General features: G+C 40.5%; 1 protein-coding gene across 1 annotated transcript; it reads left to right on the top strand.

Moving 5' to 3' along the window:
• The first annotated feature begins 3,181 nt into the window (after nt 1–3,181).
• Nucleotides 3,182–25,287, top strand: LOC134568004 (cytochrome b-c1 complex subunit 1, mitochondrial). Its single transcript, XM_063426217.1, has 13 exons — nt 3,182–3,285; nt 11,709–11,849; nt 12,886–12,972; nt 13,401–13,530; nt 14,860–15,058; nt 16,894–16,973; nt 17,491–17,606; nt 17,737–17,880; nt 18,734–18,894; nt 19,459–19,544; nt 21,790–21,878; nt 24,873–24,948; nt 25,045–25,287. The coding sequence occupies exons 1-13, from the start codon at nt 3,223–3,225 to the stop codon at nt 25,107–25,109; spliced, it is 1,437 nt and encodes a 478-aa protein (XP_063282287.1). The 5' UTR covers nt 3,182–3,222; the 3' UTR covers nt 25,110–25,287.
• The last annotated feature ends 318 nt before the right edge of the window (nt 25,288–25,605 follow it).

Raw genomic sequence — 25,605 nt, 5'->3', positions numbered from 1 at the left:
CAGCGGCAGCATGTATAACGCTGCACGCTGGAAGGTCGTTGATTTATGCAAACGCCGGGGTCACGTGAGTGACCCGCCGTTAAAGCAACAGTACCACAATCACAGTGGGAGGCTTAGATATCTCCCACATGTGATTGTTAAAGGGACACTCCAGGCACCCAGACCACTTCAGCTCATTGGAGTGGTCTGGGTGCCAACTCCCACTACCCTTAACCCTGCAAGTGTAATTATTGCAGTTTTTTTAAAACTGCAATATTTACCTTGCAGGGTTAAGTCCTCCCCTAGTGGCTGTCTATTAGACAGCCACTAGAGGACACTTCCTGCTTCATAGCACAGGTTTTCTGTGCTAGAGCGTCGCTGGACGTCCTCACGCTGTGTGAGGACCTCCAGCGTCGCTCTATTCCCCATAGGGAAGCATTGAAATTCATTTTCAATGCTTTCCTATGGGGTGCGCTAATGCGCATGCGCGGCATTGCCGCGCATGCGCATTAGGTCTCCTCGGCCGGCGGGCGAGATCAGTCTCGCCCACCGGCCGACGTAACCAGAAGGAGGAGCGGCGGGGGAGGAGGAAGCAGCGACGTGGGACCTGTCGCTGCCCCTGGTAAGTGACTGAAGGGGTTTTCACCCCTTCAGCAACTGGGGATTGGTGGGTGGGAGGGAGAGGGACCCTCCAGTGCCAGGAAAACGGATTGTTTTCCTGGCACTGGAGTTTCCCTTTAATTCTGATTGGAAGTTATCCAATCAGAATTTAACCTAGGGTATTTATACTCACCTTTCCTGTTCCTCCCTGCCCTGTTGTGGTCTTTGCTGTATAGTATTGATTCTGAACTTGTGATCTGTGGTTACGTACTCTCTGGCTTGTTAAACTGACTTTGTGACTTTCTCCTACCCTTTGACCTCGGCTTGTTTCTCGTTATTCTGTTTTCTGGTTCCCCTGACTCGGCTTGTCTCCTGACTATTCTGTGTGTGCTTAGCCCGGCCACTCTAAGGTCCGGTACGGCACCTTTTCTGTGTGTGTGTGTGTCTGTTAGCGTGTTAGGTTCCCGGAATCGTGATAAACCCGGGGTGTGTTCCACAGTCAAAAAGCGGTGTGCCTGTCTACGTTTCAAGTATGTACCCTTTTGTGGCGATATATAAAACTGGGGTATGTGATAAGCCCCAAGCTAAAGATAGGCCTATCAGAAGACATACTCTCAATTTCAACTCAAATGGCAAGTCATTCAATTGTAACCGTACCTTCCCCAAATCCTGGCAGACCTATGCATGGGGGGGCATGGGTGTCCTTAGGAGGCCTCGCAGAAAACAACCCGGGGTGTGTTCTTGCAATAACCAACAGCGGGCTCTCCTAAATCACAGTCAAAAAGCGGTGTGCGTGTGTAAAATTGAGGATTGAACAGTTACCTCCACACACGTTCTTCAACTTGTTTTATCTTTTTTCTGGCTAAAAAAAAGTTGCATCAAAGCACTCCACATACATGCAATACCTCGGGGTGTCTACGTTTCAAGTATGTACCCTTTTGTGGCGATATATAAAACTGGGGTATGTGATAAGCCCCAAGCTAAAGATAGGCCTATCAGAAGACATACTCTCAATTTCAACTCAAATGGCAAGTCATTCAATTGTTACCGTACTTTCCCCAAATCCTGGCAGACCTATGCATGGGGGGGCATGGGTGTCCTTAGGAGGCCTCGCAGAAAACAACCCGGGGTGTGTTCTTGCAATAACCAACAGCGGGCTCTCCTAAATCACAGTCAAATAGCGGTGTGCGTGTGTAAAATTGAGGATTGAACAGTTACCTCCACACACGTTCTTCAACTACTGTGGGGTGTAAACTTTTCAAATATATGCACGCTCATGGCAAGAAAATACATTGGGATATCTGATAAGGCCCTCAAAAGCAAGATTGGCAAACAAGATATATAAAATTTTAAAAACGCATATCAGACATTTCGCTTTGCACCCCCCCAGTGAACCCGACAAACGTATGCATGAGTGTTATCGCTGTACTCGGGAGATGATGCCAAGTACATATTGTGGTGTCCTTTGGCAGTAACACCTAACAGGAGCTTAGAATCTATGCACAAAGTAGAATGTGTGAGTGAAAAATAACACCACAAAAACGTTTGACAGAGACTGGTGGTAGAATTAGTGCATGTAAAGTGTTCAAATGCCACCATGTGAAATGCCCTAGGGTGTGTACTTTTCAAAAACATACAGTTTGACGGAGGTGAATTACATTGGTCGGCTTCAGACATGTTCCAACTGGGACATGGGTGCATGATGGCCAGCTGTGTTTTTTTTTTGTTTGTTTTTTTATCATATTTTACTTTTTTTATTCTAGTAAATTATATGATATGATGAAAATAATGGTATCTTTAGAATGAACATTTAATAGCGAGAAAAATGGTATATAATATGTATGGGTACAGTAAATGTGTAAGAGGCAAATTACATCTAAACACAACCACTGCAGAAATGTAAAAAGAGCCCTGGTCCTTAACGGTAATACAATTGAAAAATGGCCTGGTCACTAAGGGGTTAATGGGATTTACATAGTTGTTACCATTTAAGAAAAAAACGATTTCACTGACAGCTTGAATCGGAGTGATCAAATAAATAGTACTAGGCAGCCGAACATGCCCACTTTCGACGGTTCCACATATACATTTCCACACATTTAATACAATTATTTTAACACGTCTGCAGAAGATGACAGTTGCTAGCAGGTGACTGATACACATTTCTGCAGCTTCTGGTATTATTCCACATTAAAGGGACACTCTACTATAGAAAAGCCCTGATTGCGTCGTCATTTAATAACACTGAGCCAGCCAGTAGCAAATCTCCCTAGTAGCACAAACAACACATACATTAAACGCGACAAGGACAACGCAACAAACTGCTAAACTTTGGCTAAAAATAAAATAAAAAATCTCAACATGGTTAAGTTGGGAATTTTTGCCAAATCTACCATTTTTTGCCTAAATCTTAAAACTCTGTTTTTAGCTCAGTTAAATAAATGTTTCATTCCTATAGGACCATTCCCCTCAACCTTGTATATCATGTACAGCGAGGCGGGTCGCTGTTTAGTAGATAAAGCATGGGATTCTCCTATTTTGGCCTCCGCCCTGTAGATGTCGCTGCCGAGCGCTCTGCCCTGAGTGCCTTTCTTGCTTGGAACCCGCGCAGGCTCGCTGTTTCCTGTCCCTGTCAGCTGGAAGATGGCGACGTCCGTGTGCAGAGCCGGCAGCGCTGCGAGCAAAGCTTTGTTCAAGGCTCGCTCGGTGGGTATCGGGCTCCGCCTGGCAGGGTGTGCGGCAGGGTGGCTGTGGGTGGCTAGTTAATGGTTTCTGGGGGGAAGGGATGTGGCTGAGGGCCTGGCTGAGGTCATTAACAGGGAGCTGCCCTGAGAAGGTCACCCAGTCCCTGACACCCAGAGCTGGGCCTGGGGAGGGCAGGATACCGGGGGGCCCCCTCACACACTGACACGGGGCCCTTTATCCTCCACACAGACTATCGAAGCATTACATCCATTATATGGGCTTTAATAGGGACCTTTCTCATCTGCCCCCTGTGTGATTGGTATCGTTATATATACATGTCCTTCAGTACTATATATAAAGGCAAAAGGATGCACACCGAACTCAATATTCATATACAAACCTCAAATAAAGCCTAAGGGACACATGTATTGGTGCTGAAATGTTGGGTTTGTAGTATCACAAGTGTCCAGCCCTCACAGGCTTTATGTAAGTTTTGTTTGCTGAATACTATAAGGATTGTTGTGTTTTTTTGCTTTGTTTTTTTTATATTCGCCTTTATCACTAACTTTCTCTATTCTAGTATTGGCTGTTTATTTGTGTAATTACATTTTATGTAATAAAGATTGTTCTTTGTTTATGAATACTAAGTTCGGTGTGCATCCTTTTGCCTTTTTAGGTGCCTCTGTAGAATAGCACCCTTTGTTTTTCATGACAAATTATGTCTATATATTTCTATGGCATCTAATGCAAAATATGTTGCCTTTAGTACAATATATAATCTAGGTTAACAGAGACTTCCTACATCCTTTAATGCTGCCTATACATTAAGAACACATTAATTGGCCTTAAATATTTTTCAATTGTGTATAAATGTACAAGATCATTAATAAACAGACTTAAATATAATGCACTATATTCATCCCTGGTGTACATGTCGTATGCTTTGTTTGTCCATTGATGTAATGTTGTACAGAGGGGAACTTTTACATTCTCAGCAATGCATTTACCCATTTAACAAGGAGTTGGGTAAATCCCAAGATTTGACAGTCCATGCATTTTTGTCCCGGTGTTATATCCGATTTCCCTACCCATGAAAATCCCCTATGCTATTCAATGCAACACATGCTTATCTGTTTTATTAACTTTAATTACTGTGGATGTTTGTACAAGAGGGTTTCTTTTTTTAATTCCAAAATACCATAACTTATGATTACATACGTGCACAAATACGCCCCTTTTAGCCTTATTTTATTATTCATGATTTTTGCATTGCTGGGTGAACAGAGCAGTTGGCAGGGAAATCCTGAGTTCTGTATGATTTATGGTTCCAGGCGTTTAAATTTACGTGTATGGGAGTGTGTTTTAATTGATTTTTTTTTTTTTTTAATTCTTTATTTTTGAGTGCATAAAGAAGGTTAACATTCACAAATGCGTGTGCCATGCCCCAACGGCAGGCACCCGCTATATAACAGTAAACCTCATTGCTGTGTGGCATGACAGAAATACAATGCACAATTTTTTTTTTTTGTTGTAAATGACTCTTGAAAAAGACATTGCACAGTTAATAAAGATGCAGAACAAAGTCAAGTGTAAACGGATATAAAGTAGTAACTCGAATTGTTATAATTGCAAAATGATTTCGCCAGCAGTTGTATATTAAAGACAGCTTCTAAAATTGAAACGTTCAAAGCTTTAACAAGACATTCATACATATAGATTTGGACTGTGCTTTAAACTCCTCGTAGAGCAGTGTACTGCAGTGCCCTCTTGTGGTGTATTGCTAAATGGAGCGATCAGTCAACCAAATCAGTGTATTTTCTTTCCAACGTAAGTGCATGGCTCAAAGCCACGTAACGGCCTAAATATTGCATTAGGGCAGTGGGAGGGTCTAATATTTAGAGCATAATAAGTATAATTAAATGCAGTTTTGCAAAGGGCAGGTAATGTGGAGTGGTTAATTGTAGCTGTTGTATTCGTCCTTAAGAAAAGGTTAGGTCAATTGCCCCAGCCACCTAGCTGCCATAAACGACATTGGGCAAGAGGATAGGATCAAAGTACACCAAGCAGTGTATTGCAACACCCATTATCATAACAATTAAGAGCATTGCAGATCAACAGAGGCAGAGCAGGAAGAATCCAGCCACACCAAAGATGCTGCAGAAGGTTTAAAGGACCACTCTAGTGCCAGGAAAACATACTCGTTTTCCTGGCACTAGAGTGCCCTGAGGATGCCCCCACCCTCAGGGACCCACTCCTGCCGGGCTCTGGGGGGAGGAAGGGGTTAAACTTACCTCTTTCTCCAGCGCCGGGCGGGGAGCTTTCCTCCTCCTCCTCTTCTTCCTCGCGACGTCATCGGCTGAATATGCATGCGCGGCAGGAGCCGTCCTATGGACGCTTGCGTGCTCTCACTGTGATTTTCACAGTGAGACGCACGCAAGCGCCTCTAGCTGCTGTCAATGAGACAGCCACTAGAGGCTGGCTTAACCCTCAGTATAAACATAGCAGTTTCTCTGAAACTGCTATGTTTATAAAAAAAAGGGTAAAAGCTAGCTGGACCTGGCACCCAGACCACTTCATTAAGCTGAAGTGGTCTGGGTGCCTAGAGTGGTCCTTTAACTTATCTTATACAAAAAAAAAAGATATACGAATATAATGCCTCGTGAGATGAAATGTATAAGGAGATGTTGGGAATGCTATGAGCTTTTAAGAAGCCATGAGATGTAGACCGAATAACTCTAGCGGTTAACGCTTTGTCCCTGGGCACAAAGACACGGGTAGCCCCGGGGTCCCACCCGTGAGGGTTTGTCGGGCCCAGCGAGTCCGGTGGTAGGCCCAGTGCGTGCAAGTGGCTTGCTGCATCCGGTAGGTCCCGTATGGTGATGATGGTGTCTCCGCGCGTGGTATCTGTAGTGATCGAGACTGGCTCCATCTGTAGCTGATGGTCTTCGTGCGTAGGAGGGAGGTAAGGGGTCGGAGTGACCGTCACCAAGCAAGAGTTCCCCCCGACAGGTCAGCAAAGAAGGTTAAGGACATTCCCTCGAAGTTATAGGGAGTTTGCCCCCTGACGGCTGCCATCACTGCCGCCCTGTCCCTGAGGTTCTGGAACTGCATCACTATGTCTCCAGCGGCTGCGGCTGGTGCCTTAATTGGCTTCTGTAGTCGGAATATGCCTTCCAGTGATATTGTTTTAGCCTGCTTTGGCATAAGTATGGCTGTCAGGAGGCGCCTTGCGAGGTGTGGGAGTTCTTCTGGTGGCACTGTCTCCCCGACACCCCTGAGTTTTATGTTCCTCTGTCTCCTCTTGTCTTGTAGGGTGTCAAATCTGCTCTCATAAGTTGCGCTCTGTTTCGTGAGCTCTTCCACCTGTCATGTTAGGACATTAATTTGTTGTGAGTGGGCTTGTTTTGTGCTCCATCTCTCCGAGGCGGCCTGTCAGGCCCCGCAGGTCCTCACGGATCAAGGCCACGTCCGCCGAGATTTTAGTGTGGAGATCCGCCATGATCTCCCTGATGGCCGTTAAGGTTACTGAGGCGGCATCGGGAGATCCTTGCAGGGGTGCTGCTCGTGTTGCCGGTTGCCGCACCATTGCCAGCGTGTGGTCGTCATCCCCTTCCTCCGACATGCCATCGGAGAAGTCGGAGCAGCCGCCATGGAGAGACGCCATTGCAGACTCTTGGGCGCCATGTGCCTGCCGCCAGAGGTCCCCAATGCTTCTCCCCTGCTGGGGTCGGTCAGGCTTCAGTTTTTTCGTTTTCTTACCCATTAGTGAGTGCTAAACGTCTTTTAGGTGCCTTTTGTTCGTGGGTCACCCCTGTCCGCTTCGGTGGTTAGGTTAATTGATTTTAATACATTATTGCAGTAGTTCGAAAATCCGTTGGTTAAAGGAACACAAACCTGTAATCTTGACCCTATAGCATTAAAAACACTATTTAGCCCTTTTTGCCTTCTTTCAGCACCACACAGGTCTGCTGACTCTTGCTTTTTCCCACGCTTCGCCCCCTCACCTTACATCAGAATGAATGATCTGAGCCATTTACAATGGGTCCTCCAAGGAGGTGGGCTAAGCCAAATGCCGCTTTGGCAATCAGCATCTCCTCATAGAAATGCATTAAATCAGTGCATCTTTATAAGGAAAGTTCAGCGTCTCCATGCAGAGCGTGGAGACGCTGAACATTACAGCACTGACCCAGGAAGCGCCTCTAATGACCTTCTGAGTGACTGCCACTGTAGATGTTTCTAGGCTGCAATGTAAATGCTGCCTTTTCTCTGAGGAGGCAGTGTTCTCATGAAAGTCCCTGCAGGGACATACTATACACACTAGCACAACTAAAGTAAGCTGTAGTTCTGGTGACTATAATGTTCATTCAAGAACAGTGTTTGACATATTTTAATGTGCTATTAAATTCTTGATCCACTTTAATTATTTTAAAGGGAAATTATGGGGTAACATTGATTATACAAATATTGCATATAAAACAAAACTTTAAAGTACCCAGTGTGACACCGTTTAGTGGGCCTTTCTGCAGCGGCAGATAGACTCTTCAACACCAAGTTGAGACGTCTAGCAGAGTTTATGAGAAGAGTCAATTCTCCAACCTTCGCTCTACTCCTCACGTAGTTTGAGTTGAACTTATCACTAAATTGATAGCAGCTATACCATGTCTTTCATCAGTTTACACATGTAGATTAATTCTAATTTCCATACTTTGCTATTAACATTGCTGGAATAGCACTGCTGGATAAAACATGTGCATTTACTACAGTTGTAATAAAAATTATTTAACCCCCATTGAAAATCTGGTTTATTGTCAAAGTTTACGGACTTTCAGCTGTTTCCAATGAACAAATAAAACAATTGAAATCGCTCAAAACAACAAATGCTTCAAGTGGTTTCCCCAAATCTAACTGAAAATGCAACTTATGACTTTTCCAATCTCAAAATTATTCAACCCTGAATTGAATTCCTCGCAACAGCACAAATATACAAAACAGGTGTTGTCTCAAACACACTTGAAACAACTAATCATGGGCTTCATTAGCTTCATCAGGTGTGCTTGACCTGGGACACTTGAAATACCTAAACTGACTAGAGGTTTGTTGAGTGTGACATTTGACTGCTTGTTAGAAATATGTATTCTTTTGTATAAGTCAAAAGAATGATCCACAAAGTTAAGAGGAGATCATCACCCTTCACAAACAAGGAACAGGATACAAAAAGATAGTGACGGTACTGAATGTTCCTAGAGACACTGTTGGAAGCATAGTTCGTAAGTTCAAAGTTGAAGGAATAGTGGTTACGCTACCTGGATGGGGCAAAAAAAGAAGTTAATAATGGCTGCAACCAGATTTCTCAGAATGCAGGTTGTGAAAAACTCTTGATTGACTGCAAGAGACCTACAGCAAGACTTGGTGGCAACAGCCACTGAGGTTTCAGTGAGCACAGTAAGGCGTGTACAAAACGCAGAAGTTTTCAATGCCAGAACGCGAAGACGTCCACTAAAAAAAAAAAATACATAAAGATCTCTGGTGGGATTTGAAAATGGTAGTTTTAGAACGCAAACCCAATAATATTACTGAATTGGAGGCTATTGCTCATGAGCAGTGGGTTAAGATTCCTCAGGATCGCTGAGGATTGGAGAAGTCATTATAAGTTGCATTTTTATTTGAATTTAGGGAAACAACTTGAAGCATTTGTTGTATTGCGCTATTTCAAGTGCTTTTGCTTAATTTGCTCATTACAAACCGCTGAAAGTCTGTAACTTTTGACAATAAACTTGGTTTTCAATGGGGGGTTGAATAATTTTGATTACAGCTGTAAATATCTTGGTAGATGCTTGAACATGCTTGAGACAATTTAACAGATTGTGGAAGTGCAGCAAAGTGTTTTTTTTTGTTTTTGTTTTTTTTTTTTTTTTTCTTCTTCTCTCCCCTTGTATTATACAACACTACAATAACATTTAATGTGGTGAAGGAAGAAACTTCTTTTTTTTTTTTTTTTCATTTGGACGGTAAGTCTTTAAGCTCTTGGCAAAGCTCCAGTATGTAGCTTGATATGCTGAACCCACGCAATGCACACTGTGATTTAAAGGAACACTATAGTGTTAGGAATACACACCGATATTGCCAATGCACTGTCCTAGTTAGTTCCAGCCCCTCCTTGCCATGTTAAAAAAAATAATTTTATTTTTTTTGAAAAAAAAAAGAGATTCACTGATTTCATTCGGTCTTCTTTTTTCAATTTAATGTCATTGGGAACAAGGTGTGTGTGAACGTCTAAACAAATGCTTCTGATAGGGAGCTGCATTTGATGACATTCAACGCCCTGGCCATCGAACGTCCCATGACTGAAGCTTGTTCATTGCAGCACAAGTGCCTATAATGGCTGTCAGGAAGACTGCTACTAGAGTCGTTTTTAACCTTTTGATTAAAACATTTCTGTATCTGCTAAACTGCAGTGTTTTACATGGAAGGTCTCAAAGGACAGGGCTACTGCACCCGGACCACTTAATTAAGATGGAGTCGTCTGGGTGCCTTAAGTGGTCATTTAACAACTGTTTGGGGTTGTCTTAGACTTGTAGCAATTTTCATTGCCATGTATTTTGTAATTGTGTGTGTGTGATGTTTTAGAGTTGTATTTACATTTTAATGTTACACTAAAATACAAAGTTCATTGTTGTCTTGCTCATCTTATACAATTGTAATACAATCAGTAACTTTGTATTTTAGCATGATTAATTGCTTGATATATATGTTTTGCTACACATATTTTTCTTAATTTATTGTAGGATCAGTTTAAGAAGTTACTCTACAATAAAATATGAATCTTTATCCAACATTTTGATTAATAGCATGTGCTTTAAACACATTTCAGTATCAGTAACCGGTTAATTAGTTACAAAAATAGTAGACCCATAGTTTTAGGGAGAAGAAATAAAATCCAAAGTATGAAACAACCAAAGTTAGATTTGATAATAAAGGAACAGTCCAACATGGAGTTTAAACTCGCTCTAATGAATTATATATGTAAATGCAGTGTAAACAAAAATGCAAAAAATTAATTGGATCTCATCCCATACACCTTTTTGTCTCAGAGATTTGAGACACAGTTCAGCTTGGGGCATGGGTTCCATTAATTCCATATGTAAGTGAAAATATTCAATAAGCCGACAGCAACCAAACGGTTACTATCAGTATTATAGACCAATTCAGTGTTTCGAAAGAGGGTGTGACTTCACTAGCATCTACTGAGCCACTGCAGAGCATTTGTGCTGCCATGACTTCAGTTCTTGGACTAGAGTTTTGTCGCAGTCTGCATGAGCACACCTTACATATATGATGATGAAATATAGTTTACTCCTATCATGCTTGTTCGTAAAGGGGAAGACTTTTAGTTGCAGTGATTTTTGTGCAATTATGTGACGGAAGGCAGGGAACCTCCCTGCAACACCAACCTGTGCCAGGGCTTAATATTTGAGATACTATGGTACAAGCCAGGCCTTAAAAGTTACTGTCCACTGTAAGCCATCACATACGTACCAGAGGTAAATTTCACTGGCTAGTGGCACGTGGAAATCTTACACCCTGACCTGTGTAATGTGCATAGGTTATTTGCCTGGAGTTTCTTTTGAAAGCAAAACCATTATATAAAAATGACTTTTTTTTTTTTATTTGATTTATTTTTTATTCCATTTAAAAGGTAGCACATAAAAGATGCCAAAAAAGTACATTTAAATATATTTGCCTTCCATGTTACTCTCTGCATTATTTAGTTGGTCTGCATGCCATTGCACGAAGAGATTCTTCTATGATCCTATTAAACCATTTTGGATAAGTGAAATTTCTCTATAAACTGACCGGTTTACTTGTAGCGTGGTTCAGTGTTCATGTACAGCTGCTGGCGGAGCCATTGTTTGTGGCTCAGTTCTCTCTCAGACAGAGAACTCGGCCTAGGTTTTGCAAGTAGCATACTCTCATTGCAGGCTAATTTATAGCTCTGTGAGACATTAACAGATCTGCTTCACTTTTTACAAATATCTCCCATTCTAAGCCACACTGTCCCTAATACTCACTTTAGTTTAAAAAAAAAAATCTAAATGTATTGCCATGTTTAGATTCCATATAGATCGGTAGATTGAATATAGAATAAATGCTTTTTTAAATCCTAGCAGAATAAAATAAATTGACAAAGTTGAATGGTAAAGAACCCATGTTTACCTGCCTCAGAGTTAACATAGTGCCCCTTTTTAAAGAAGGTGAAGTGATTTCTTTCGAAAGCACTGCTATTATATGGTTTATTGAATATATATGAAGCGAAGAGCGAGTTTGAAGTTTGGGTTTCCTGATTCTAGAACTGTATACTATAAGCTATGTGTCTTACTGTTCATTATGTTTTGCACAGAGTGTACTTTATTTCTGAGTTTATTTCTTTCTTATTCCAAATCCAGCCTGCATTGTTAAGCCTGAAGAGAAGTCGGTCTGCTGTATCCTATGCACAGACATTGCAGAACATTCCTGAGACCCAGCTTACTACTCTGGACAATGGATTACGTGTTGCATCTGAGGAATCTAGCCAGCCTACCTGCACTGTAAGTCGACAATATTTTAAATCAGAATGGCTTTCAGTTTTACAGGGAGTTTTGTATCCATGAACCCATTCCATCTTCTGAATTTTATCATTCCCAGTTGAAGTGATCAAAAATCTAAAATAAAGTTTCCTTTTTAATGAAAAAGGTGGCAAGTGATATACCTCTAGTAACTGTTCAAATATATATTAAAGGACCACTATAGTGCCAGGAAAACAAACTCGTTTTCCTGGCACTATAGTGTTAATAGGTCTCCCCCACCCTCAGGGTCCTCCTCCCGCCGGGCTGAAGGGGGAGGAAGGGGTTAAACACTTGCCTTTCTTCAGCGCCGGGCTTCCTCTGCGCTGGGGACTCTCCTCCATCTTCCAATGTCATCCGTCGAATGTGCATGCGCAGCAAGAGCCACGCACGCATTCAATCAGTCCATAGGAAAGCATTTCTCAATGCTTTCCTATAGACGGCAGCGTCTTCTCACTGTGAAAATCACAGTGAGAAGCGCCTATAGCGGCTGTCAATGAGACAGCCACTAGAGGCTGGATTAACCCTAATGTAAACATAACAGTTTCTCTGAAACTGCTATGTGTACAGCTTTAGGGTTAACCCTAGATGGACCTGGCTCCCAGACCACTTCATTGAGCTGAAGTGGTCTGGGTGCCTATAGTGGTCCTTTTAAAAGCTTTTGATAGGAAGACATGACTGATGGTCCTTTGCATAATTAATGGTATATTTTCCCCAGGCAGCAAAGAAATCTGCATACATTCTGTGCCTCACTATAAATGTATACAAGAATGTTGGGTCATGTTTCATTATTGGCTTTGGAATATGTTTTTTATATATATATAGTATGTTTTTTTGTTTTTTTATACATTAGAAAACAATTGTCCCATTCTTACAAGGAGAAAAGAATTACATTGATTGCTTGCCATTGTTTACAGCAAGTCCTACTTTATCGCTCTATCTACAGAATGAGAATCTGCTACGTGGATTGGAGCTTCATTGACCTGTGTATTAACTTTGTGTCCTTTTTTTTATTCTTCAGGTGGGGGTGTGGATTGGAGCAGGCAGTCGCTATGAAAACGAAAAAAACAACGGCTCAGCATTTTTCTTGGAACATCTGCTGTTTAAAGTAAGTGAAAGCTACATCTTATGTTCTTCTTCAATAGAACATGTTCTATGTATAATTTTTAATTCCAAAATTGGATGTGGAAACAGACGCTTCTTTAGGCTATAAATGTCCATAACCTCTGGGTTCGGATAGGATAGTCTTCATTCTTCTTAGGGATGGGTGTCTATTAAAAGAAAAAAAGTTAAAAATGTAGGCCAAAATGATATGGTTGAGAGCATTTTTTTCTTTTAATTGGCTGGTTTATTGGCACTTATTGTCTCTCCTCAATTTTGAATAAAATCTGTTTCAAAATGTAAAACTTGCTGTTCCAGACATCTTGAAAATAAATCTGAATAAACTTTTTTTTTTTTTTTTTTTTTTTTTTTTGCTTTCTTTCTGTGAATAATGTAACTCTTGGGTTTAATTTTGTGTTCTTTACCTTCCTTCAGGGAACAAAGAAACGCCCTCAGGATGCTTTGGAACAAGAGGTAGAGAGTTTGGGAGCTCATTTAAATGCATATACATCACGCGAGCAGACAGCTATCTACATCAAAGCTCTTTCGAAGGACTTACCGAAGGGTAAGCAATGTCTAGCAGTTCAATTATAACCCAGGTCTGCAAAATATGGTAGCATTTTATAAATTAATAATGACCGAATGCAATATATGCATGCAAAATTTAGTGTCAGTTATAATAGTTATATAACTCTGTTAGGGTAGTACCAATCTGTCTTCAAAGTGTGTGTGTATATATATATATATATATATATATATATATATATAATTTTTTTTTTTTTTTAAACCCATATTTATATGACTATGTGAATGACAAAGGGATTATTAAAACACATTAACACAACAGTCTCCTAAAATCTAAAACAAGTGTTCAACATTGGAACTTCATCGGTTGTTTGACAAGTTCATTTAGTTGTCTGCGAGCACACGTAAGATTTAATATAAACAAGATCCGGTATACTGTAACTATGCTTAAGTTGACTCTGGGCAGAGTCATAGGAGTTACACACTTGTCAGAATTACATCATTTCTATTCAATAAATTGCAGTTCTAGCAAAATGGGATCATTGTTAAAGAGCACTTCCAGCATCCTAACAAAGTTCTTCTTTGTCTCTGTGTAAACATTGCTTATAACCGCAGCAATTTTAAGAAATGACTCCAACTATAAGCCCCACCCCTTAACTTACAAATATACTGATTAGCCACATTAAAACTACAGGCAGGTGAAGAGAATAGCATTGATTATATTGTTACAATGGCACCTGTCAAGGGGTGGGATATTTTAGGCAAGTTCATGGTCAGTTCTTCAATTTCATGTGTTGGAAGCAGGAAACACGGGCAAGCGAAAAGATCAGTTATTTTGACAATTGCCAAATAGCGATGGCTAGGTGACTGGATCAGATCATCTCCAAAAACTGCAAGTTTTGTGGGGTGTTCCCAGTATGCAGTGGTTAGTACCTATTAAAAGTGGTGCAAAGAAGAACCAGTGAAGCGGAGTCAGAGAGAATGCTAGCCTGTCTGGTCAGATCACACAGAAGAGCTACTGTAGCTCAAATAGCTGAAAGACATAATGCTGGCTATGATAGAAAGGTGTTAGAACAGAGAATGCATCGCAGTTTGCTCCGTATGGGGCTGCTTAGCCACAGACCATTCAGAGTGCCCATGATGACCCCTGTACGCCGCTGAAAACACCTAAATAATGCTGTTGGAACATGTGTTCCTAAAAACTACATTACCATGTATTAAGCAAATATATTATAAGGTTCAAACAGTAATTTAGACCTAAGGTAGTTTAACTGCATTATGCATACATTTTAATTGCTTGGTTCCAAATATTAATGTGACTATGCTTACTATGCGGGTCCAGTTTGGCAATGATGCATTTCTTTCCTAGCTGTGGAGATTTTGGCTGATGTGGTACAAAACAGCAGCCTGGAGGATTCGCAAATTGAGAAGGCACGTCAGGTGATGTTACGTGAGCTGCAGGAAATCGACTCCAACCAGCAAGAAGTTGCCTTTGATTTTCTGCATGCGACTGCCTACCAGGGAACAGCTCTTAGCCAAACTGTTGTGGGACCTTCTGAGAATGCAAAGTGGGTAGCAAAAAGTCATGTATTATTATTTTTTTTACATATATACAGCCAGGAACATCGTCATCAAGCTATATCTTAAAAAGGCCATTCTTGCAATCCCAGGGTAAAATAAAAGTACATGCCACCAATTAATTCAAGAAACACTGTTGGGAAAAATGTAATCCTAATGTTAGTGTATTTTTATCAGTTCAGATTAATTGCACCAGCCTCTTTCCAAAACAGTAAAATTAAGTTTGTTTTTTTGGGGGGGGTTTATTTTTTTTATTTTTTTAGTCCCTTAGCCGCTGTCTTTATATCATAACAGTGCTAACATAATCATCGTCTTAACAATGATATGAGTGCTTGTTATTGAATACAGCCAGTTTTATACCGTAATTGGTTAATAATGTTGCCTAGTTATTTTAGCATTCAACTTGAACTACACCTAGCAGTTTTTTGTTTTTTTTCTTTCAAGTGGGACTGTCACTTTTCAGGATTTTTAATATTAGGTTTACTTTTTCTATGCATTTAACAGATGTGAAAAGTAGAAATCCATACACCTCTATCCTACAACCGGGCCCTACATTTTAATTTTATTCCAATCATAGTTATCTGTTCTGTCCTTTGCATTTGTATACATAGTGATGGCATACAGAGAAGGTTAAAAGAAGCTGACAAATACAAGAATATTCCCCTTGCAGGCAGTGCACATGCGAAGAAGCTAGCTCTCCCTTCCCACCCCCTGGGCACTCTCTCCTGCTGTTCAAAGTGGGGTAAATCCTCCCTTTCCTTGCCAGCCCAGAGCGTGCTCATGCATTCTGAGCTGGGGAATCGGTCTAAACACAGGCTTCTCTATTAGAAGCCTGAGATTGGTCCATACAAGTGCTGGGTGACGTCACAATGGGGCTTGGAAAATCAGAGCCAGGAGCTTCGCCAGGGGCTGCATTAAGGGAAGTTAAAACTTTTTTTTTTTTTTTTTTTTTTTTTTATACAGGGTGGCAGTGGACCTAAATGGTATTCTACAGAGGGCATTTAGAATGTTTATTTAATCAGGGCTGGAGTAACCCTTTAAAAATACATTTAAAAGAAATTGGAGCATCAGAATAAAAAGTTAATACAAGTTATTGCCGACTTTCAATAGTGTAAGAGGAGTGACGGTTTCTCTTTAAATGTCCTCAGTGCTATTTTCCTGATAGTTATTACATATACAGGTATGCTTCACTATTATTATAGAGTTAAGTTCCACACTACAATTGTAAAAGGAGTATCGCTAGAAAGTGAATCACAGGATTTTTTTTCATTTATGCACAAAAGCCTTAAATCATTTTTATACCATCATACATCAAATGTATATTAAGTGTGCAATATCGCTAGACCAAAAACCATAATGAAAATAATGCATTGTTAATCTTAAAGTGAAGATCGTGGATATTTATAATCTAATATAATTAAAAATTACTATATTGGCAACGCACTGTAAAGCAAGTTTTCCCTGTTCTGTGTGTGTGTGTGTGTCCATCCATCCATTCTCCTCCTTGGGATCGCTAGTTACTATGAACACTTGCTCATTGCTGTTGCTATATTGTTTTCTGATCTCTGGGAATGTATTGTCTTTTCATTTTATGTCATTTTCTTAAGTCTCTACTGCCATCTAATGGTTACGGTTTAGATAGGATCTTTATTAAAAAGTGACTGTATACCAAATGGAATTTAACTATAATTTCAGCAGTCTTCCTGAGACTTTGAGATCTTCCTGAGACTTTTTTTTTTTATTTTTTAGGGCAAACACAGTGATGATTCATGACATTTTTAACAGTCATTTCCCCCCCCCCCCCCCCCCCCTCCATATATTTTAGGAAGCTCACCCGAGCAGATCTTGTTGATTACGTTAACAGCCATTTCAAAGCACCTCGTATGGTACTTGCAGCTGCTGGAGGTAAATAAACCTTGTTACATAAGAATGTGTGTGACTGTTCATAATCTACTTTTTTGGTTTGTTTTGTTTTTAAACTTATCATGCAAAAATTGCTTACTATTGCTTAATTATTTTTTTCTTTTGTTTACCTCTATGCATTCATTCTGATCTATACACCTAAACTGCATCATTAAGCTAAAGTTATTTTGATGACTATAGTGTCTCTTAACATTGGGATTCACATCATGCAACTAATTAAAACTATTACATTTATGTGGCTTGAAATGTGCATATCTCTCTAATAGGCTTAAAGTAAATGTGATATGAAGGTTAAACAAATGTGTATGCCTTTTCTTTACTGTGAATGTTTGTCCATTTAAGTTGGGAATTACTGCTCTGGGGAATGCACAGAACTGCCTCAAAAGCTTTTACTATTTTATCCCCTGGAATAATTGTAGGATTTTGTTACACGGCACAGCTCAGGTTTTTGTTTAAGCAGTATGCAATTAATTTTGAAACTATATTTTTCTTTTATCAGGAATTAATCACAAGGAGCTGTGTGACCTGGCTCAGCGTCACTTCAGTGGTCTTTCATATACCTATGAGAATGATGCTGTCCCATTGCTGACTCCCTGTAGGTTTACTGGAAGTGAGGTATGATCTTGCCAAGCCAGACTTTAGCAATTGATTCTGTGTGCTCTTTATGACACCACTAAACATTATTAACCCCCTTTCAGATATTCTGCAAGTTCTTCTGTCAATAAGCTTCCTTCTATTTCTTCAGATTCGTGCACGTGATGATGCCCTCCCACTGGCCCATATCGCTGTTGCAGTAGAAGGGCCTGGCTGGAATAGCTCTGACAATGTAGCCCTGCTTGTAGCCAACTCTATCATTGGCAACTATGATGTAACATACGGAGGAGGAAAGGTAAGGGAAAGTGATGAGGCAGTTGAACACGGTCTTCAATAATTTAAGTCCAATTTGCCACAAACCACACTATGCCAAAGATATTAATGCAATACCCCTTGCTTTCTCTTTCAAATGAATTGAAAAACTTCAATAGTCTAAAAAAAAAAATTAAAAACTTTGTTTATGCAGTCCTAGCCACACCTTTCCTGGATGAGACTCACACAGCCTCTCTACATCCTTCCTATAAAAAAAATGATCTAATTTTTAAACTCTTTTCGTTGCCCTTTGTGTTTAATTTATAATTTATCTCCTGCTCTGTTAATTGTCTGCTATAGTCTGCATAAGACTTGTGTGTGATAAAATTAATTTAACAGAGCAGGAGAAAATAACTTCACAAGTAAACATGCTGTGCTGTAAGATATTTGAAAATAAAGCCATTTTTTTTTTTTTCATGCTGGCTTTGTGAGTCACAGCCAGGGAGGTGTGGTTAGGACTGTATTAACAGAAACAAAGCTTAGAGTATCTCTTTAAATAGTTGTCATGCCTGTTTACAATAAATTACAAGCGAGGCGTGTGTAGATTAGAAGCTCAGAAAAGTACAATCCGTATCCTGCTGATTTTATACTATCCTCACATACTGCAATCTACCTCATCTGTTTTGTTTTTAGATCATTATCCTCAACGTCCTCAGCTGTAGCTGCTATAGTATCATTGCTGCTACCTGCAGTTTTATATTGCTGATTTTATTCTTAAGCATCAGAAGGTTGCAGAAGCAGACGTTACAATGGCATGTGGCATTGCAATTTATATTTGGTAATGATATCAAATAAATGTATTAGTTGCTGTCACTGGTTTTTAACTTTTTCCATAGAATCTCTCCAGTAGACTTGGAAGAACTGCAGCAGAGTACAATGCCTGCCAGAGCTACCAAACGTTCAACATTCGTTATTCTGACACAGGACTCTTTGGAATCCACTTTGCTACAGATAAACATAATGTCGAAGATATGCTGCATATAGCCCAGGGAGAATGGTGAGCCACTGGTTGGATCCCAACATTTGTTAGCCAGCTCATCACTTTAATTGACGTAATAAATATTGATGATATAATTAGCATTTATATATGAATGATGGATGTGTGTGATATTTAACCCCTTAAGGACCAAACTTCTGGAATAAAAGGGAATCATGACATGTCATGTGTCCTTACAAAATGTCATACCTGTACAAATTGTAATTTAAAAGTAATCTTGTTTTTTATTTATATATATATATATATATATATATATATATATATATAATCTATATATCTGTCACCATAGTTAAACCACAAAATAGAGCACTGCAGGCTAAAGTTGAACCCTCCCTTATGTAAAACATTAAAAAGAGGGAAAAAGGAAATTTAGAAACAGTCACTCATCTCTGGTAATGCTTACGTTTTGCAGCGTTGGCACCAGTTGTTTGATTTTTATGTACATATTATATATTTAAAAATAGCGATGGAATGAATATATTATTTAATTCTCAACTACATGCACACTTGTCCTTGGGGCATTTAAAATCTGTAAAATAGTTAATGCCATTATTTCAATGTTAGGATGCGTCTCTGTACCAGCGTGACAGAAAGTGAGGTGGCACGAGCTAAAAATGTCCTGAAAACCGCTCTGGTGAACCAGCTAGATGGTATGTATGTTTTTTTTTTTGTTTTTTTTTTAATAAATTCTTTATTTTTGAGTGCAGAGGTAAATATACGTTTCAGCAATATTACATGGCTTTAGAAAGAGATTGACAGTGTTCCGCATAGCATAGTCATGGTGTGCTGCACTTTTTTTTTCTTTTTTAACAGGATTAATAACAAGATAGAAAACATGCTTGTCAACATTTTCTTTTGTGTGCGTTATAACAGGAGATGGCTTAGGTATCTCGAGAAAAAAGGGGCTCTTAGGTGTGCCCTTGTGATGTGTGAGAGAGTCGTATGGGATTCTATGTGGAGGCTTGTAGTGGCTTCCCATGCGTATGTCCGTGGTATTCTGCGGGAGGTCCCCATGTGTGGGTTGTCTTTTGCCTAGTGGCTGTCATATTAAGGTATGTGGCTGGGTGTCGCTAGGCGCACTGCCAAGGTGCCTGAGGGGAGATGTGGGACCTCCTCTTTATGTGTTGCCCCTAACCAAGGGGGTGGCGGGAGGGGGAGGAGGGGGGTGTAGCATCAGTGTGCCTCAAGGTGCTTGTCTCTGCGGGTTCTAGAGCTCTGGTAGAGCAGTGGTCTGGAACATGTGTATGAGAGAGAAACAGGAATAAAAAAAATATATATAAATATATATATATATATATATATATATATATATATATATATATATATATACATATGCAACTTAAATCAAACGGGTATAACGGCTTGTCGATTTTGCCCCAGATGTTTTTTGTGCAGGTGCCATAGCCATAATCATTGGCCCAGCCCCCATTAGCTGTCAACCGTCGGTTTCCTGTGAGCTTCCGGCTCTTGGGACGAAGGGGGTTATGTGGGCAGGGTCCCATGTGCCCCTAGGGGTAGTCGCTAGTGGGTTCTGATGGCTGTCCGTTAGTCCCAGTGCTTGGATGAAGGCCGGTGCCCCTTCTATTGACGTGAGTATGTGATTATGTCCATTGTGGGTTACCACAAGCGTTCCTGGGGCTCCCCAGCGGTAGGGTATGGCTGCAGATCGTAGTTGAGAGGTAACTGTACCCAATGACTTCCTCCAGACTAGGGTATTTTTGGTGAGGTCTTGATAACGAGGAGCCTTCAAAGGGCAGAGGTGCTTTATTCTTCAGTGCCATCATGATCTGGTTCCTATCTTGTGAGGATAAGCAGCGGAGGATAACGTCTCGTTCTGTTCCAGTTGGTGTTTTAGGTGTGCCCGATATGCGATATACTCCGTCCATAATCATCTTTTTGGCTGTTGTGTGGGGCAGTATGGATGTGATTAATCTACGTACGTAATGAGGGAGTTCCTCTGCGGTCACCGCAGCAGGGATGCCACGGATTTTTATGTGGTTCCTGCGCTGTTTGTCCTCCAGGGCTGAGATTTGGTGTGACAGTGTGACTTGAGTGGTTTGCAATTGTTGTACTGTCTCTTTAAGGGCCACGATGTCAGTTCTGGCAGTACATATGTCCTTTTCAGAGGTTTGTACTCTGTCAGTTATGGCCTGTATGTCAGTTCTCAGAGCCCTGAGGTCAGCAGCCCACACTTGTTGGATGTCACTAAGCAGGAGTTTCAAATCCTGCTTTGTTGAGGGTGCAGACCCGTCTGGGTTGTCAATTATGTGTAGGAGACTTGCCTGGGTGATCGGTGCAGCCTCTTGTCTGTCCTGCGCCCGGTTCTCCTCATTCCGGTCTCCAGCAGGGGTCAGCTTAGGCTGCATGGGCTGTCTCAGCATGTCCCCAATGTCTCTGCCGTCAGCCACTGTGTTTGGCTTTTGGGAGCGTCTCCCCATTGCGGTCCGGTGTTCCGGTTGCGGCAGGGAGGTTATGGGCTCCGTTCCCTGCGGGGGGTTGTATGGTGCTGCCGCGGAGGAGTGCTTCCAGTCCCAGGCTCAGGGGTGTGTTGTAGTTCGCGGATTTGCGCCGTGGTTTGGAGTGCTTTGTCGTGAGAAAGAAAGGCATCTATCGATGCGTTATGGCTCTGGGGACCCAGCTGTGGCAGTAAGAGGGTCGGATGGGCTATAGTTGCTTAGATATTTGGTTGGATTCATTCGCTTGTTTGGGAGCTCTCAGATATGGCGTCCGCTTGTCAGGCTTGCAGGCTCCGCCCCCCGGTATGTATGTTTTGTGTCATCCCCAAGAGTACTGGTCAATTGTGGCACTCCAGCACTTGCTTACTACTTACATACTGCAATTCTTTATTGGCAATTTTCATATTTTGATTTCATTTTTTTAAATCATTTTTTGTAGGAACAACTCTTGTATGTGAAGACATTGGACGTCAGATCCTGAATTATGGACAGCGTATTCCCTTGGAAGAATGGAATTCTAGAATTGATGTAAGTTTAGATCTCACGTGTCTGTGCTGTGTATCTTCTCAAATCTGACACAGAACAGCTACATGCCAGTCATCTTCTTGATCACAGGCCTTTTGAGTCAAAGTAGTTTTAAATCCTTTCACATCAGAAAAGATAGAGTATTATTTTAGTGGGGAGAGGGGGGAGAATAAGCCCTGTTTCTGGTGCACTCTATTTATTTATTTATACATCTAACTAATTACTCTGCATATTAGCTCACTGTAATCTTCTGTGTGTGGTTTCAGAGTTTAAAGACTACAGACTGGCTGAGTATTTTTTATGGCAGTAGTGATTGCCTATGTTGCTAACATGCCACAGTGAATGCCCAGCATGAACAAATAATCCTATTATCTGATGGTATATTATTTATTTATAAAATATTTTACCAGGAAAGATACATTGAGATTTCTCTCGTTTTCAAGTATGTCCTGGGTCCACAAATCATTGCATTGTTACAGTTAGAGTGCAATAAAATACAAAATATACAATATATACAACATTTAACATAGAACAGGTAGGAAATATATAATCAACCATGACAGGTACATTCTGTTTTGAGGTATGTAGCGAAGGATCTCTTAAAGGACTTTAAGCTTAGGGAAGATTTTAATTTGTGCGGGAGGTCGTTCCACAAATGCGGTGCTCTGTAGGAGAAGGAGGATCAGGCTGCTTTCTTTTTATATTGAGGTAGACTAAGTAAAGTGTTGGTACTGGATCGGAGGTTGTAGGAAGTTGGGAACAGCCGGGGAAAGCATTGCGTTCAGGTAGGGTGGGAGTTTTCCAGAAAAGCTCTTAAACACAAGGCTGGAAAGATGAAGGGTGCGTCTGGATTCCATCTACAGTCATTTTAGTTCTTTTAGCATGTCACAATGGTGGGTCCTGTAATTACATTGTAGCACAAATCGGCAGAACGAGTTATACAATGTGTTGAGTTTATTAATGTGGGATTGCGATGCAGATGCATATACTACATCCCCATAATCAATGATTGGCATCAGCATTTGCTGTACAATCTTTTCCTTTACTGAAGGGCTTAGGCAGGATTTGTTTCTGTACAGGGCACCTAGTTTTGGATAAAGTTTAGATGCAAGGTTTTCTATGTGCAGGCCAAAAGATAGATTGGGGTCTAACATCATACCCAAGTATTTGAAAGAGTGGACTGCGGTCAGTTTGCCATTTGAAATTGTTTTGATGGATAGGTGAGAATTGTGTAATTTGTGTAATTTAGGTACTGTTCCAAAGATCATTGTGACAGTTTTGTCAGTGTTCAGGAACAGTTTGTTTTTTGCGATCCACTTTTCTACCTCTGTAAACTGGTCTTGGAGCACAGCCTCAAGCTGCGGTAGATTGGAACTGCTCGCATAGATTACCGTGTCATCTGCGTACATGTGTACATTTGAGGATTTGCAGACATTAGGCAGATCATTTATAAATAATGAAAATAGTAGGGGGCCGAGAATGGAACCTTGGGGAACACCACACGTGACTGGGAGAGGGAGGGAGTCGCTGTCAGAAATGGACACATATTGTGAGCGTTCCGATACATACGATCGAAACCAGTTTAGCGAATGATCACCAATACCTGAGTTTTTGAGTTTGTGCAGTAGAATGTCGTGGTCTACTGTGTCAAAGGCCTTAGCAAAATCAAGGAAAATGGCTCCAGTTAGGTCTCCTTGTTCCATGCCAGTTTGGATGTCATTGCAAACTTTTAAGAGGGCAGTTGTAGTGGAGTGATTCTGACGAAAGCCCGATTGATCAGGGGTCAGATAGTTTGATTGTTGGTAATACTCACATAGTTGCGTATGGACACATTTTTCTAAGATTTTTGACAATACCGGGAGCAATGATATAGGGCGATAGTTAGAAACCAAGGTAGTGTCACCACTTTTATGGATAGGCACTACTCTTGCAGTCTTCCAAAGTTTGGGTATGTATCCAGACACCAAGGATTCATTAATTAGAGTTGCGACGGGTTTAGCAATTGGCGGCGCACTGAGCTTCAACAGCATTGCTGGGATTTGGTCAGGTCCGGACTGGTTTTTCATTTTTAGATTATTAAGATGTTTTTCAATGACACTAACCGATACAGGTCTAAAAGTGAACTTGTCTATATTGGGCGTTTGCAAATTTAGTGAGACCTGATCCACATTTGTAGTTTCAGGATGTGTGCCATTTATTAGCTTGGCAATCAGGGCAGTAGAGCATCCGACAAAATAATTGTTAAAGGCATTTGCTACATCTAAGGGAAGTTGCAGGGTTTGGTTATCCACTTTGACAGTGGAGGGTTGGGAGTGGATTGGGGGAGTTTGTAGTTTATTTATGACTTTCCAAAAGTTTCTAGGGTTTGAGATGTTATTGTTCAGATTGTCATAGAAATATTGGGCCTTGGCCAATTTTGTTTGTTTTGTGCATATATTTCGCCATTGTCTATACGCACAGTGATCATTCATAGAGCCAGTACACTTAAACTTTGACCACAAAGAATCCCGAAACTGGTACATTTGGATGAGGTCAGCTGTGATCCAGTTCATATGTGCTCCTTTTACACAGTACTATGTATACGTTATGCCAAACCACATGCAGCTATGTGGAATAGGAGATGCAGGGGTCAAATTACGTAAAGGGTGGAGTCTGTCTTTCTGACCCGACCCACAAAGCATTTTTTTAAATTAATTTTCTAGATTGTAGGATTCAAATAGCTTTTTTTTAGATTGTCTTTAATCTAACTGATTTTCCATAAATAAATTTTAGAGCATGGTACCCATGCTTTGTTTTATTTGTTTTATTTACAGAGCTGGATAAAAAAAAAAAAAATAGAAATTTGCATTCAGATGTTGAAACACTTATTTTGGGAGCAAGTGGTTTTTAACATAAACCATGGCTAGTGAATGTAAGACAGATTACCCTTTTCCACATTTGCTCTTTCTGCTGATTTTTGTATTGCTCTAAAACAATATAATTTCCTTTTTATTATAGGCTGTCAATGCCAAAAAAGTGCAGGATGTTTGCTCAAAATATCTGTATGACAAATGCCCTGCTGTTGCTGGAGTTGGTAAGTGCAATATTTACGCATTATGACTTGCACCTACACGGTTCTACACATGTAATACAGAACAAGTGCCAAACATCCTGTTCTTTTCTCTTCTAGGTCCCATTGAACAGCTTCCAGACTACAATCGTATCCGCAGTGCTATGTATTGGCTGCGATTCTAATTTTCATATTTCAGTCACACCAGTTATCCAAACGTCACAGTTGGAGGAACTTCAGATGTGTCATTATTTTTGCGTACCATTGGCTGTTTCTACAAGCCTTCCTCTGGCTTTTACCGATCTTGGGTCACAGAGCTGAACATTTTACCTAATATATGGCCCAGCAGGGAATGGTGTCTTCAAGTCGTATACATAAATAAAATATAACTTAAGTGGAAGATTTTGTGGAGGGTTTTTCTGTATTAACTAGAGTGTTGACTGACTTTTACAGTTGACATTAATAGACTAAATTAATGTAAGTATGTGTTTTAATACGAAGTATGTCAAAATATATCACCCAATCTTTGTGCTGTTATTTCTGCATTCTCTCCCTGTAAGTGATTAAATTATTGTCACAGGAACATCTCCCCTTAATACCAAACTATTCCCAAACTGATATTGGTAATAAAAGGATAGTGGTTCTGTGTAATGTGGGAGAGAATTTTCAATTTAAACACGT

This window comes from Pelobates fuscus, chromosome 7, assembly GCF_036172605.1.
Source record: "Pelobates fuscus isolate aPelFus1 chromosome 7, aPelFus1.pri, whole genome shotgun sequence".
NCBI classification, from domain to species: Eukaryota; Metazoa; Chordata; class Amphibia; order Anura; family Pelobatidae; genus Pelobates; species Pelobates fuscus.
The sequence above is the reverse complement of the archived record's forward strand: the minus strand, read 5'-3'. Positions and strand labels throughout refer to the sequence as shown.